The sequence below is a fragment of the Lepisosteus oculatus genome, chromosome 3 (assembly GCF_040954835.1).
Source record: "Lepisosteus oculatus isolate fLepOcu1 chromosome 3, fLepOcu1.hap2, whole genome shotgun sequence".
NCBI lineage: Eukaryota > Metazoa > Chordata > Actinopteri > Semionotiformes > Lepisosteidae > Lepisosteus > Lepisosteus oculatus.
Window position 1 is genome coordinate 58,242,877 of NC_090698.1, and position 16,676 is coordinate 58,259,552.

At 35.4% G+C, this 16,676-nt stretch overlaps 1 protein-coding gene and 1 long non-coding RNA gene across 9 annotated transcripts in view; one reads left to right on the forward strand and one right to left on the reverse strand.

Moving 5' to 3' along the window:
• The window catches only part of LOC138237732 (uncharacterized), a 117,830-nt gene that overhangs the window by 72,324 nt on the left and 28,830 nt on the right, over nt 1-16,676 (forward strand). The gene's annotated exons all lie outside the window — the stretch shown is intronic.
• trpm3 (transient receptor potential cation channel, subfamily M, member 3) overlaps nt 1-16,676 on the reverse strand; it is a 227,348-nt gene that overhangs the window by 66,064 nt on the left and 144,608 nt on the right. For 5 of the 8 annotated variants that reach the window (XM_069187305.1, XM_069187304.1, XM_069187303.1 and 2 more), the window contains exons 2-5: nt 15,641-15,720; nt 11,968-12,169; nt 10,762-10,975; nt 9,483-9,611 (exon numbers count right to left, since the gene is read on the reverse strand). In XM_069187305.1, the coding sequence (XP_069043406.1) occupies nt 9,483-9,611; nt 10,762-10,975; nt 11,968-12,169; nt 15,641-15,720 (625 nt within the window). The remainder of the gene's footprint in view (nt 1-9,482; nt 9,612-10,761; nt 10,976-11,967; nt 12,170-15,640; nt 15,721-16,676) is intronic. The other 3 variants (XM_015367507.2, XM_015367487.2, XM_069187307.1) reach the window with 1 other exon arrangement.

Sequence of the window (16,676 nt, forward strand, 5' to 3'; positions counted from 1 at the left end):
ACCATTACTCAGCCTTACTTTTACAATAGACTTTTGACTACACAGTACATCACAAGCAAAAACATTTTACTATTTGTTCCCTTAGTATTTTACAATTCTAAAACTTTTAAACAAACTATAAGCATTCAAAATGAGGAAGATTTATACTTTCATGAATTTGAACAGGGAGGAGACTATATAAATGTACCTTATTAAGTCTGTTATTATGTATCAACAAATTCAGACCTTAAAGGTTTAATGTACTTAACCCATCTAGACCAATATTTGACAAATTTATTCATTTGTCATTTTAGTGAAAATGTTAATTTTTCCATTACAAATATTTCATGTATTAATTCAATCCAATTGTTCATTGTTGGTAAATCTGAGAGAACCCACTTGTAAAGGGTATTTCCAGGGCCTCGTGTATCTCCTTCCAGAAAAGCCTTATTTTAGGGCAGTTCCAGAAGTCTCCAACATTTAGAGTTTTCCTAAGTATGGAGCGCCTTCTGACTTGGAGTAATGAAAAATCGAACAATGTTTTTCCAGCAAAACTCTCTCCATAAATCTGAGTTAGTACTGTACATCTCCATTGAAAATCACAAATTTTAAGACACTCTTTATTTGAAATTCAGTCTTCACTTTCTTTCACCAATTTATCGTTTATATACTCTGTAGAATATGATTTCTTTTCCATAAAACCTTTATATAATCTAAATATAATACCTTTACTTAATTCTGATTTGTAGGCTTCTGTAACTACTTTCACTACCTCATCATTAACAATATCTAACTCTCCCCTTATAATCTCATTATTAAATTAGTGGCGCATTTGAAGATATCTATAAAAATCAGAAATCTCCAAATAGTGTTTCTCCTTTAAATTAAAATTTAAATACTGAAAACTTTGTAACTGATTCTTATCCATTATATTACATTATGCAGTTATTAAAAATACAGTTATTCCATTTGTGATCCAAATTTTAAATCTATTATCCACTTTTTTTGGTTTAAACTGTATCATAGGTGCACCATCTGAGTATCTTTACTGCCTCACTTACAGTAAGTGATACTCTTTTGTAATCATATCCCATTGTCCTTAGTTTAAACTTTATCCATGGATTGAATATTTTTTCAGTAATTTTGTCTAAATTCTTTTTACCTAATAATGCCAGAATTGGGGGGGTTATTTACAAGGGATAATTCCCCCTTTATCTTTTGAAAGTTGCAATGTTTTGAATCTAATTCTGGGTTTTCTCCCCTGCCATATAAACCTAGAAATCATCTTATCCCATTCTGAAAGTTGTTTTGCAGAGACTTCTACAGGGAGAGCTTGAAATAGGAAGAGTAATTGTGGCAGTAGATTCATTTTTACAGATTCAATTCTAGAGCTAAAAATCACAAAGGGGATTAGGTTCCATTTCAGTATATCTGATTTATTTTAGTTATATGTGGTCCATAATTAATTGTTGTTTATGTAGAAAAATCTTTTGGTAAATAGACTCCTAGATTTCCCATTGAACTTTGGTCCCACTTAAGGTTGTATTGGCTTTTTAAAAAATCGTGGAGTTTGTAATTAAAGGTTACATCTTGTGTTTTTGGAACATTTAACTTATAGACTGCCAGCAAACCAAAGCTATATAAGAGTTTCATTAGTTCAGGAAATGAACTAGTGGGATCCTCCAGATATAAAAAAATGTAATCTGCGTACAGTGCTATCTTATGTTCATTCCCTTGTACAGAAATACCTTTTATTTTGCTATTTTGTCATATCCACTGGGCTAGTGAATCTATATACAGTATAGAGAAAAGAGCAATGGAGACTAAGGGCAGCCTTGTCTACTTCCTCATTCTAAACTATCAGATAAATAACCATTTATTTTAATTTGTGCTGTTGGTCTGTCATATAAGGTTTGAATACTTTTGATAATATTTTCATTAAAACCAAACCTACCTAAGGCCCTATAGAGGTATTTCCAGCTAACAGAGTCAAAAGCTTTCTCAGCATCTTGGCTCATCAAAGAAGCTTCTAAATTATATTGTTCCATATGGTTCATAATATGCAACGTGCGTCAAATGTTAACATGGGTTTCTCTATCTTGAATAAACCCTGTTTGATCATAGTATATCAGATGAGGGAGAATCTTTTCGATTCATTTAGCCAGTATTGCTGTATATATTTTATAATCCACATTAAGGACTGAGACTGGTCTGAACGATCCACAATCCAATTGACAGTATCTTTTCCCTCCATAGGGATAACTGAGATGATACCCTCTCTCCATGATTTTCCATCAATTAATGCTGAGTTACAAGCAGAAAGAAGATTGGTTTTAATTCCACTCGGAAGGTTTTATACCATTCTGAATTAAAACCATCAGTACCAGGTGATTAATTACTTCTGAATCTCGTAATCACTAAATTCAATTCTTCAGGTGTTATCATCGCTTTTAATATATTATTTTGATCTTCCGTAAGAGTTAGTAAACTGAGAGATTCCAAAAAAGCGTTAATCTTTTCTTCACTTTCTGAGGGTTGTGTATATATTTTTCTGTAAAAATTTGTAAAAGTGTTTTGGATTATTTCCCATTTATATAATACAACATTACAGTTCTGGTCCCTTATTTTATATATTGTATTATCGTTCTGTTTTAATTTTCTTGCCAACAGCTTGAGTGATTTTTACCCCGACTCTTCTACCAATATCACAATGTTGAATCCTTTGTCTATCTCTCTTGTACAGCATATATTATATATATATTAATCTTTTTATGCAATGACTTATCTCTCTGAGAAGACATATTTGTAGAATCAAGGCTGGGGTTAAGACGCACATTCGTGCACAATATTTATTTAATGCTTTCTGTCTTCTTATTAGTGTGCGTGGAATAAAGTTTAAGTTTTAAATCTTCAGCTTCTTAAGACCGTAAAGTGTTAAACAATGTTCAACAGAGCAAATGATCAAATAAATGAAGTCATTGAGAAATAAAGATAAAATGTAAAGCAGAAGACCCTGTGGCCATTTGAAGACATTCCTAGATTAACCTATTTTATTTGCTTGGGGACTCAGATAACACTTCCAGACTTAATTTAATTAAGTAACAAGTAAATTGGACTAAGCCCAAGAAAGTGTTCTAGGGCATGTGCCAGCATAATTCAGGGAAAAACAGAATATGTAGCATCACCTTCTCAAGCTAGTTATTTCATTAGTTATTTTATAATGGCATCTTAAGACTGGCGCCAATTATAGTTTATTTTCTTACTTTCAGTCTCTGCTGTATTTACGTTTATTTTAAGTAATTAAACTATTAAAGAAATCGGATTGAAATCCAGATTTCTCAGATAGTTATTTTCTAATCACTAGGCTTCTGTCTTACCTGAAATAGGCGGCTGTGCAGCTACAATATTTGTAATATGTACTGTACATGACCACAAAATGTTTTTGCACTTTTTTGTAAGAGAAGAGTCTACAGGTATGAATGAAGAATATACTGTAGGAACTTAAATAAAGTGCACACTTTCTTAATAATACACATTGTAGTTATTTTAAATGTTTTAAAATGCTAAGTCAAGATACTGTAAACTGTAGGACTACAAAATGTTGAATGAACCTTATACTCTATATGAGTCATACCTTCAGAGTTATGTATAAAGTATGCTTATGATACAATGTAACAGAAGTGATGTAAAGGAAATGCTTTAAAGGGGAACTGCAACACTATTTTTAGATTTCATGGTTACAAAGGCATTGATGAGTGCATTTCAAATCACAATGAAAGTCAAATTTACACAGTAACCTGTAAAAGCTCACAAAATAGAAAAAATTCCCAGTTATGTGCAGCACTATATTCTGCGACTCAAAACGAGGCAACAAAACGTCCAGTGATGTGAAGCGGCTTTATTACCTTGTAAACAAACAGGCTTTTGTAAACATTTCTTTTAATCCAATAGAAATAATGCTCTCGACTTCAAGACGGTTTTGCCGACAAAAACTTCAACTTTTCTGCGGTGAAATGTCTGCTACACAACCTGTAATTATTCACTCATACATCACATTACATTAGTCATTACAATGACTAGTGACCAGGAAGGGCTGTTTCTCATTGTAATATGCTCAAACTCTTGGGCTCACCCGTGGCAAAACCATACAGCACTTTCTCAAAGTTCACGATTTTATGCTTAATTTCAAACTTGTACAATTTTTATATACCATCAATGAATTTATCAAGATTTAATAACCATACTGAGAAACCTAAATTTCAAAATATCTATATTATCATGCATAAATATCAGCAAATATCATTTAATTTAGTCATTTGCTGATTAGCTTTACACTTTTTGGAACCAGTGGTCTTTATAGCATTCTTCATGAAAGTGGGTTATTAATTTTTAAATAACCAAAAATAATTGAATCAGATATATTCAGACAATTAGGGGGACTGTAAACCCAACACCATGACTATTGCTCTACCAGAAGAGTTAAAGCAAGGAGAAAGATCTGGGGCTATGGTTTTGGTTTACTAGGGAGTAACATTCTGGATTTAGTTCTAACCTAAGGACTTCAACAGATTAACAAGTGCTTTTTGGGGTAAAATAATAGATACTGGTCAGAAGGTGAGACTGAACTCCTTCAGGGCCTTAATTACCAAGCACTGCTATGTGAATTACTTGGAAAAGACAGGTGCCGTTCTTTTCTCTCTGCCATCCTATTTATTATTCCCATTGCCCTGAGGAAAATGAGGATCTACTTGTGGGAAATCCACTGAGGCATGAATATCACCACTGCTTAATTTGCATTGAATTAATGATATGCAAATCAGAATGTTGAACACAGATAACGAGCTGCTTTCCCAAGCTATTCATTGAGGTCTGGCATCTCTTTACTACACGTAAGTATCAGTAAAGACTTCTTACTACTGGGTGCCACAGTAAGACATGAACAATCGTATCAGGCACGCTTCTCTACACTGCTGCATGTCACCTAACACAACTGTCTACACTACAGTGTCTTACAGGGGCATCACAATCTCAAAAAAGGGGATACTTATGATTTTGCAATTAAGCATCATGTTTCACTTTTCAAAATTATATATGAACGCTCTTTAAAAGCCTAAATGCTCATCTCACCCTGTGAGATAAAGAGGCATAACAAATCCAAAGGCAGAGTCAGAATACAGTCACATGTGCCACAATTAACACAGTAATGTCACTGTATATTCCAGATATCATAAAATAGAGGTGAAACAATGTATAATAAGAAAAAGAACCAAACTATTTACAGTTAAATCATATGGACCCCATAAAGGAACACTGCCAACAAGCCAAATTGCTTGTGTACTGTATGTGTTTGCAAATCTTGTGCTGCCTGCATAACACCAGCTTTCCAGAACGTGACGGTTATTTTAACCTGTCAGAGCAGGTCTTTACTTTGAGCCTGGGAATGTACAGGTGCCTGGTTCCTCCTCTCTGGATTGATTCCAGAGTAGCAATTGTTTGTAAGAAGGTGGGCAACATTGTACGCAGTATTCTAAACAATGTCTTTCTACTCCGTTGTGCAATTGTAACATTATATCCTTTGATATAAATTCTACATTTTTAACTATAAATCCAAACATTGCACTTGCCTTGTCTGTTTTTTCTACTTCAAGAAGATGAAAATGACATGTCAACATTAACACTTTTTTTCATAGGTCGCTCCTTTAGGCTCAGTGTTTCCTGCCTTATACTTAGTAGTAATTGTTTTTCCATCTCTGTGCTTGTCTTCATTGACTTCAGTTTTAAACGTTTTATTATCTTTTTGAATTTTGCCACTTCTACAGTGGTCTTAATTTGGTATCATCTGCAAACTCGACTGTTAAACTAAGTATCAGAATTAAGACTATTGCTAAACAGTAAGGAGAGCAGTGGAGCCAATTCAGATACCTGCAGAATTATATTACTTACAACTCCACCCAACATGGGTATTTACCCTTTATTGTAGCTCTATTCTTTATTCATTACCCAGATCTCAAACTAAAAACATGCATTACTTTGAGTACCTCCTGCCTAAAATTTCATAAGTGATTTTTTCTAAAGAACGTAATCAAAATCTTTATGAACAGCACAAATTAACTTAATAACAGCAAAACAAAAGTTTGCTTCCATTAAGGTTTTTACTTTAACAAGTCAGTTTAACAAAACTTGGCTTTTCTAAATCCATGCTGACTAGCCTCTAGATTCCTATTTCCAAACAGATTATCATTTATTTTATTTCCAAATATTGTTTCTTCACATGTAATAAAAGTGAGAATTATTGGTATAGAATATCGTAGTTCAGTTTTGTGAACCATCTCATTGCTGGGCATTAGTAATTTTTCAGTCAAGTTTTATCCATCCTGAGTGACTGTTGGAACACTTTGGTTGATGTCTTACGAATAACACTTCTTGTTTTCCTGCTTACAATATTTAATATTTAATCATTGCTACAATACCATCATGTTCTGGAGATTTGTCTATCTTAAGAACTTATAATATGGGTGACTTTCCTACTGGAACACAGAACTTTTGTTTTTGCTAGGCCTAAGACATTGGTGATTTCTTCCTTGATAAACACACAGGTGAAATGAAAACAGTATATAGTATATTAGTCATTTCTATTTCATCATTAAAACGTTTTTGATGTTTTTCCTGATTGAAGGGACTAAAATATGGGAATGTACTAAAGCATACTGAAATCATAGGGGTAGTGGAGTAATCTTAAATATCGGTTCAAGTGGGGAGCTTTATGAATGTGCAGGCCAAGCAGAGGATCCTTCCAAGCTCAAACGTAGAAAGAATGAAAAAAAGTAGGTTGTCTTTTCACCTGAAAAATGTTCACCAGTCGAAACATTGTTTTTTCTTTCTATTTTTTTAGTTTGGAATTTGGTTACGCATTAATTGTGCGGATTTTTGTTCATAGCCTCACATTATACGAAAAGATACTGGAACGCACAACCAAATCAAAAGCAGAATTTCTAAACAAGGGTTGCCAAAGAGAAAATATTTGCATTCCGTTAATTAAAAGTAAACTGCAATATTGAAAAGCAAATACAACATAAAAAAGAACTAAAAAAATATTAGGTATTAGGTAATGGAATCCAGCAGTGCAGTCTATATCTCTGTGTTGACATTTATCATCAATACAAAGGTCATATACTTCATAGAAAATCATTGTTGAACCATAAAGAATAGGCCTGTGATGTACAGCAGAGAGAGGTGGCTCTGTGAGGAAGTGACCATCTTGGCTCAAAATTCTGACCTGATGGTGTGGCCTTGAGCCAAGATGGCTGAAGAATTGAGAAAAAGTTGCATAAAGGTTCACTTGAAGTGAGGGAAAGGGGCAGTCGCTACAGGTACTGGGTCTGGGTGGAATTATCCACTCCTCTAATTAAAATGCTTATAAGATCAGCTGGGAAGAAAGGGTTTTAATCAGTGTCTTGGCTCCAGCCTGGAAGGAGAGAGAGTGAGAATTGCAGTGGGGAGTTCTTAAGAGTGACAGATTAGGCTGTACTTCAAGGCAATACAGGTGCTGGACAGACAGGCTGCACGGTAAATCATTAGGGCCCAGACCCAGATGGGATGAAGTGCGCTGCTGAGGAACGGGGCAAGGAAGCAGTTTACCTTCTCCCCACAGCTGGGAGAGAGAAGTCTATTTGGCACAGGTTGAGTCCTGACTCATCCCTGTGTCTAACTGCAGACAGATGTGCGGTCTCACAGAGACACAGTAATCGAGAGAGTAAGGAAACAGCAGAGTCAGGGAGGCACGGCTCTGTTACAGAGAGGATTAGCTCAGAGAGTTGTAAGAGGGGGCGATGAAGGGAGGAGTGTGATATGGTGAATACTTCAAAGCCCAGAGATTGGGAAGATGGAACTGGGCATCAGAAAGTAAGCCAGCCTGAAAACTCTGTGTCTGGTGGTTAGCCAAGCTTTAACACCCGCAGAGTTAGTCGGGAGTGTAATTGAATACTCCATCGCCTGGTGTGAAGATGGTGTGAGGGGATGTGAGCGGGGTGGTTGTGTCTGTGTGATTGTCCAAAAGGGGAGACCAGCCACAGGAAGGGGTTCACACAATCTTCCCTGAGAGGGGACCAACATCAGTGAGCTAGGATCTCAGAGGGGGGTCCAAAAGACTATCCAAGAGTGGAGACGAGCCACTTCAAACACAAAAAGGTGAGAGAGTTCACTGTCAGTGTCAGGATGGTCAAGGAGCTGGGTGGAGTATAGACCAGTGTTGACACAAGGCCTTTATCATTTTTAAACATTTAGAATCACAAGTTATGTTCTATTTTATACTTCCCACCTCTGGAATCACCAACTGTTAATCAATCTTAATGCTACAGATTGTGGACCAGTACACATACTCCAGGACACCCATGTGGCATATCAGAAAGTCCACAGCTTTGACACAAGCAACACAGTACCTTGAGCTAACACTCCGAACGACGTCCCTTACAGACATTTCATTCTTACAGGGGCCTGGAAGGATCCGGTAGCCTTAATGTCAAATTGCAAGATTAACACAAGGCAAGTGACCTAATGAACTTTTAGTCCATCAGAAACATATCCTCTGGGCAGTAAAGGTTAAGCTATGAAATCTGCACTGATTCCCTCACCCACTTTGCCCCTAAAGGCACAGTGCACAGTTCACTAACTCTGGCCCTGTTCATCTAAGTAGAGCATAAAAACTCTCATGCCTGTCAGATAGAAATACACAGTGCAATTTCAAGGGACACCCTTAACTTTCACTGTAAACTCAATTAATCTTAAACTATACTATTTATGACAAAGCTGTTGTTCTTTAATGATTGTTCATTGCTAGGTCCTGCTGTGTTACTGTACATTCTGAAAATATGTTCATGAATCACACTGGGCTCATTTATGTAGACCACTGACAATGCAGGGCAGGCTCAGACACCACAGTGCACCCAGCAGATTAGTGAAATTGTTCAGTACTACTTCATACATTGTTAAAACTGAGAGAAACCAAGTCTTGGTGAGAAATGTACTGTAAAATGCGATCACTCTAGTTAAACTACATTTTTCCATTATTACTCCATAAACTCAGTGGAAAATAAAACTAGATTAATACAGTATGTGTGTAAGTTCCTATAATAAACAATTAATGGGTAAGGATCAGGGTTTCATTGCAATATATGATGATATAATTCATTTGACACACAGTATCAATGTTTCCTGGCTTGACTCAATACATATACATGCAAGACATACTGTAAAAGTCATTGAGCACAAAACTCACAAGGCACCCTCACTCAACATTCATCACTCAGAAGAGAACATACAGTAAGTGTCTACACTACAGAATAATTAAATACACTGAAACTAACAGGCTTTTTCAAATTACCTTTTGTTCATATACATGTACAATAGGTTTTTTAACACTCTGGTTAAATTCTAGATGTGTTCCAGTAACTTCCAAAATGCGGAATAAGTAAAAAAGACGAGTGAATTCAAGAAGGTTCAGACACCTACGTCTTTCCCAATGAGATCTTCTTGGTTCTCCACTATTCCCCAGGGAGCAATTCCAATAGTGCAGATTTTCCCTCTTGATTTGGAAGCATGGTCTTTTAATGCATCTCCAACATGACGGATGACCCCTGCAATAGGACCAAGATCAATATATGTTTTGAGAACTCTCCATCTGAACTGAAGAAACAAAATCAAGTACCAGGACATAAAAAACAGACTGATATTACTGTATATCCTTATATAATTTGGTATTGTATTGATTTCTCTTTATTTCCATAGTCAGAACTACTTAGGTTCACTATTACAGTATAATAAATTTGCATTGCCTCCATTTCTTTTTAATTTCACACTATTAAATTAGAGGAATTTTGTTAAGGAGTCTCATTTGGCGATCTAAGCAAATACTGTTGATCATGCTATAGTCATTGTGCAACAGGAGCAATGTAGCTTTAGAATTTGCTTATCTTGTAGTGCTAATATCCCCGATTTAACTATAGCTTGCATATCATATGTATAAGCAATACAAGAATTACTTCATATACAACTCCGCATGTGTATTAAAATATTGTTCAATGTTTTTAATGACTGAGATTTCCCAATCAGAACATCATTTAATTTTTATGAACAATATTTAATGGCTTATTTGTATAAAGTTTTTTTAAATTTAATATTGTAGAACACTTTCAGTAAATTGTCTTGAATTCTTCGGTTCACTATGATTGTGCTACAGAACGGTTTCCAGGGTACCCTTACCCAAATCTAGAGAAGCAAAAAAAAAATACTTTTCAAAAACCAATAATTTTTCCAACATTTAAAAACATTTTCTTTACCCCACGTGTGGCCAAAGGCGATTTTGTTAAAAAGAAAATGTATAATTGTTCTCCAGTCCGCAAAACCTTATACATCATGCCAAATAAAAAGTAAATATACTCCTGCTTGTGTTATTTACTGGTCTTTTAGATCAGTCTTTTAGTTTTAACTCCCTGATCAATTATTTTGAATACCACAGAGTCATATTTAAAGCTTAAGTATGTTTCTTTCTAATTTAAGAACAATTTACAGAGTTTTTACATACTTGACTGTGAGACCACTGGTACATATAGCTTTGTTTGGATAAATTATGCAGTGCAGCAGCTATGCCAGTGACATGCTCTGGGCTCAGCACTTTCTAAATGTTAATAATTTAAAATAAGTTAGGTAGCTTGGCTGCCTTTGACTGCAGTCACCCTCCTACTTGTGTGATGTACCCCTGGTTTATTTGACATGCTGTTCCTTCACCTGTATTTACACCACCAGTGAAGATCCAAGCTCCAGTTGTCATAGCAGCCTTGATCAGACCCTTCCCAAAGACCTGCTTGAGTTTTGGTTGCAGTTCAAAATTCTGCAGTCCCCCGTGGACAGAGATCAATAGCTTAGGAAGATCAAGCTGCCACTCTTTAGTCATCAGGTGCAACAGGAGATCGGGCTTGGTGTCGTATGAAACACGGACATACTACAAGGCAAAAAGCAAAAACAATCCTTTATTAATACAATTAGTTATTAGTTAATTATTTAGATGTTTATATTGTATAATATGCATAACACTATGTATAGGGTGTAATAATTACATAGCGAGACAGAGGCCACAGTACATACTGACTCTTAATAAAGTCAAACATTATAACTAATGAGGATATTTTTGTAAAACAATGATTCTAGTCAAGTGATTGCTTTCAAATTCTACTTGAAAACATTACTTATGGCCTTACTTTGCTGTTTCCTTTTCCCCACAAACATTACGTCTCATACCAATCAATATTAAATCATGTTCTTCAGAATAGTAGGAAATAGTAGGTAATTTTCAATGTGTTCTATTTCATTTTTCAAGAAGAATTGCCAATTTCAGAAAGCAATTCTAATATATCAACCAGGAAATCATAGAACAAGTGACATCCTAAGTTGGACCAAGTTTTTGACTTTCAATTGAATTTGAGTTGAAGATGAAAAAGTGGAGCAATAGTGTACCAGAGTAAAAAAAAATTTGGTCGTCATGTGTCGGTTCTCCTACAAAATTTACCATTGCTAATAATTTTTTCTTATGTATTTTCCCCCCGTTTGGAATATTCAGTAATTGTCTCAGCTCCCAGTGGTGACCCCTGTTCCCTACATAGGCAGAATGAAGGGGGACAGAGAGGAGCCTCATACAGGCCTTCCATCTTTCGACACTCTGAAATCATTTTCACTGACATCAACCGCATACCTGCTCGTGTTCAGGCAGTGGAAGAAGTAGCTGTTTTGATGGGAAAAGAGAGAGCTCTGACACATCCCAGTGCTATCTCTGGTGGCAGTGCACAAGCAGAATGACACTGGTTATAGTCAGATAGCTGTATCTTTCCATGTGTTCTCAGGGAGCCTTTACCAGTTGAACCACTCAGGAGCCGCACATTGCACTGTCTACGGGCTTAATTAAGCAACTCCAGAGACAAGGAAAACATATACATTCACCATTGCTTTGTTTGAATGTCCACCTCCTTGGAATTCGATGGTTCCAAATGCGTCCGTGGGGCTGAGCTGTGTGTGCTTGCTGATCGACCATTTCTCCGGTAAGCTGTCGTTTTTGGCGAGCCTTTCATTTTTGTCATTCTGACTGGATGAGATGCTCGGGGGAAGTCCAACATGCTGTCCTATAAGACGTCCGCAGCAGCACCTGCAAGAGCACAATGCAGCAGAATCAGGGGGTGTCAGAAACCATGATGGGACGTTGCTTTGGAAAAAACTGTCAGTCAAATACATTTATTAGATTGTGATGCTTGTTCATATCAATAAGTCTCCTCTTGACTGTGACTTTTTCCGTGTTGGATGAAGTAATTGTGTAAATAATTAATCCACTTCAAATAATAATCAAAAGGTTCCATCAAAAGTAAGCCAAACATAAGGTGATTAATAAAGGTACTATTGATTAATTCAATTCATACAACTATACAAGGCTCTTTGAGGTCCATTCTAAGTCAACTGATTTTTATTTAGTCAACCCTCATTTAAACTATATTGTAACAAATTACATAATTATAAGACATAAACTAGGATAATCAATCATTATAATAAATAATTAGATCAAGATATGCCAAGAATATACCTGAGAGGTTGGTATAGCTAGAGGCACTTGAGCTGTTTTTTTTTTCTGGCACAGCTCTGGTGAAATAACAATAAATAAGTGCCAAGCTAGGGTAAACAAACAATTATTAACAATTACAATAAAGCAAACTAAATAACACACAGGAACAAGTAATAGATTTGTTCCACGCCGAAGAGACAAGAACGAAAACACAACATTTCAGCTGTGGAGCCATATTTGGGTGTCTTCTTGACACCTGAAGAAGGCTCCACAGCTGAAACGTGTTTTCTTTCTTCTCTTTTCAGCATGGAATAAACCTATTAGTTGTTCCTTCGCAACCTAGGCATGCTAACGCAGCTACCCACCTAATCTAGATAACACACAACCCAACATACAACATAAAACATAGCGTTATTTACAAACGAGGAGCCTCAGAAGCCTACAGTACGTCCTGATCACTGAGAAAAATTCAGACTGCTAACTACTGTATCCTACTGTATATAATGCCTAAACAAGAGTTAAACCTGAGTCTTAAACAAAACAGAACACAAGTCTCCTTTCCTATAAAACCGGATGCTCCAAAGGGATAATTTTCATTAATAATAACTATTACTTATATTTATAATAATATTCATCATCATCATCCTGTATTTCTGGACAGTTGATGACTCTTGATTATTTTCTAGTCAATCTTCCCAGAAGGTCTCCTTTGTCTTTTTTGTCTTTTTGTATGTAGGCAGCCTTTTTTGATTTGATGTGATTTGTCTCTCAGACCATTTAAAGCTCAGTAAACACCACATCTTCTATTCATTGTTCTGCTCCTTGCTTTGAAGCCCTGAGAACTGCAAATGTTGACACAACAGTCGCAATGATACTGATCAAACAGAAACTGATATGGGCTTAGAAAGGCAGGACATTTGTCCGATCATTTTTTTTGTGGGGTAAAAAACACAAAACCAAAGAATGATATTTGATATTTCTCCATTATTTACTGTAATGCTTTTTAAGAAAGCCTAGGAAACTTAAAGCTAACATTAATATTTGTTTTCAACTGCCAGTGGAATCTATATTTATTGTATTTACTACATTGTTGAATGCATAAATTACTGTATATACTGTAGAGTTATATAGCCACCAAGAGTTTTACAATCATTTAGCAATATCTGAGAGGATAAAACAGAACATTCTGACATTTTTCACTGGCTGTATACAATTAAAACTGATGAGGATCCTCTTAGCTTTTTGCTGCCAATTGTTTGTATAAATAAATCTCTTTCTTCCACATATGTTGAGTGGGAGTATTCTCTGAGATGCTAACAAATCAGATTCAATGATCTTGAAGGGTAGACAATATACATATGTCAACGTTTTACCGTTTTCTGTTCTTACTGTTTTTTGCTTAAATGACATCAATACCTAAAATTATGATGCACTGTATATCACACTTACAGTATATGACACAATATTACACTTTAATTCTGTAATATACTGTATATATACTTAGAAAATACTGCAGGCTACTGGTACTGTACCAGGAAAAAGATCACATGTATTTTTATTTTCCAACCCTTATTTTTTCACCACCTTGTAGTCTTTAATATGCCAAAAAGTTTTGCAATGGATTTAGGAGTAAACTAATTAAATAATAACCAATACTTTAATGTATGTTAAACTGACACAAATTGTGTCTGAAACAGAATCAGTAGAAAATGTGAATGACTCCAAGACTATGGTAATGATGGTATGATTATAGTGGATTGTTATTCTTAGAGGCATAGATAAAAGATTAAAAACCCTTTCTGATGAATTCTTGTAAAACATTTTTTTAACAAAAATAAGACTTTACCATACGGTTTTCTGAGACATTACTACAGGTTAACTGCTGTTCCAAAGTAAAGGAATTACTGTACACCAGCAACATAGCCACAGAGAAAATGCAGTCCATTATTTTCAAAGACACACACAGAACTAAGAAGCATAACCTGTGAAAAAATATTCTGTTGCTGAAAAACAAACTTAGTTTCAAAGAATGTGGTTCATTAAAAAAATTGGTAAAAAGCAGAATAAAATGGAAATACCTGTATATAGTCATTACAAAGATTTTTGACAGTTTTGACAGCAGTTTCATTGTGAAATGGCACATTCGTATAGAGCAATAGTTTTAAATTAAATTCTTCTGCACACTATCGATGCAGGAGACAGATATTGAATGTGCAATATTTATAAAATACAACATGTATAATTGTATACAACTTGTATAATTTCATAAATGTCATCAAAGCTAAACTGAATATGGTTATTATTTTATAAATGTGGGATTATTGTTGTAATCCATTCTAGTCCAAAGTACATCCAGTACTGTACAACTATCAACACCCTGAAAATTTTTCTTAATGAAATCAATGGTGCCAACAGGCAACATTTCACTTCTGGTTAAGGAATAATATAACAGATGTCGTAATCCTGGGATTAAAAATTATTCTTAAAAATGGCTAGGTAAGTGTTGTTATAAGTGCTGATTCTTTGTCTTCCTGTTTTTTGTCTATTTCTCATTACCATTTCTTTCTGCCCTACAAATCCTCATGAGGACTTGCTTTAAAGCCTAAAAACCCTAGTTTAAGAATTAATACACGACAGACTAAAGGTGTCCAGGTTTCATGTTCACTGAATTGGTAGAAGATTGTTTTTATCGATTAATGAATAACAACAAAGAATGGAACCATGTACAATGTCAGCACAAGCTATTGTTAATTTAGCTAAAGTCCAGGGAGGTCATTTGAAAGGAATTAGGTGTCAGAACATGCGTATGGAGTGTATGGAGTGGGGTATAACAAAGAACTGTGTTGTTTTGACTGGATTATGTTGTTGTTTGGGATTCTATAGACCGCTTACGACAAATTGTTGCCTTGTGCACGCCCGCAGGTGCCGAAGGGGCAGAGCTGACACTGAAAGTCCCAATGGCAATCCGGTGAGTGGTGTTAGTTAGGGTCTGGTACTTCTTCACGCTTCAGTTATGAACTGAAAATTATTGTGATCGATAGAAATCAAGACACCTTGACTTACCTATAGTGGTCTTTTGCGCTCACTATGATATGCACACATTCTCGCTTGCTGAACGCCCTCTCTATCCAGGATTTTTGTGCCTGTAGAACAAACAGGGAAGAAGAGGGTTTACATCTCATTGAAAGCAATTGAAAAAGAAAATTATAGATATCAAACACCTACAGTCCTAAAATAACCTGATACCCACACCTTTAATTCTAAATTGCTGCTTAATCACATTTAAACAGAAACAGGAGTACAAAGTTAATGTTTAACTGTTTGATGGCACAGTATGAAGGATGTACTTTATCATGAAATACAGTATATCACAGTAAACCACAACTAAAAGGATTCAGACATTTTCACATGATTTTAGTAATGTAAGTAATGTAAAACGTTCACAGTATTTGTAAAACAAGCTATTTTCAAAGAACATCTTAGACAGGTACAAACTAAATACGTCATGCCCGTAATCATATATTTTTATGTTTTACCTAAAAAGAAGACAGAATGGATGGTACAGGTCACACACAGCCCAAGGTTAACTTTTGAAATTCATTTAGGAAGGCAACATATCAGATTTTAGAAAACTGCTTCAAGCATAGCTTGATCATTCCATATGTTTAATAGCCCATTAGAGGTCAAACGTGCTTAGACAGTATGTGTTCTCTTCTGGAATCTGTATCTATAGGGTGTTTTCTGTGCATTTGAATAAATGTATCTTAATCTGATTTTTTTTTTATTAAAGGCCTGCATTTGATTATTTGTTTGACAAGCTCACCAATTACAAGTGTTTTTACCAATACTGGTGCAGACGATAATGTTCAAGGTTCACTCTAACAGGATCTACATGTTACATACAGTACAGTAAGTTCTAAATGCATACCAAGGTTAACTTTTGGTTTTCGCTTTGCTAAAAAAATCTGATTTTACTGATGTGGCTTCGGACAGAAATCTGCATATAAATCTTAGTATAAATACTGTATAAATACCCCTTACAGGGTGCTTGGTCATATCATACTGCTCCCAGTTCAGTCCTTAGTCCTTTACATTGTGA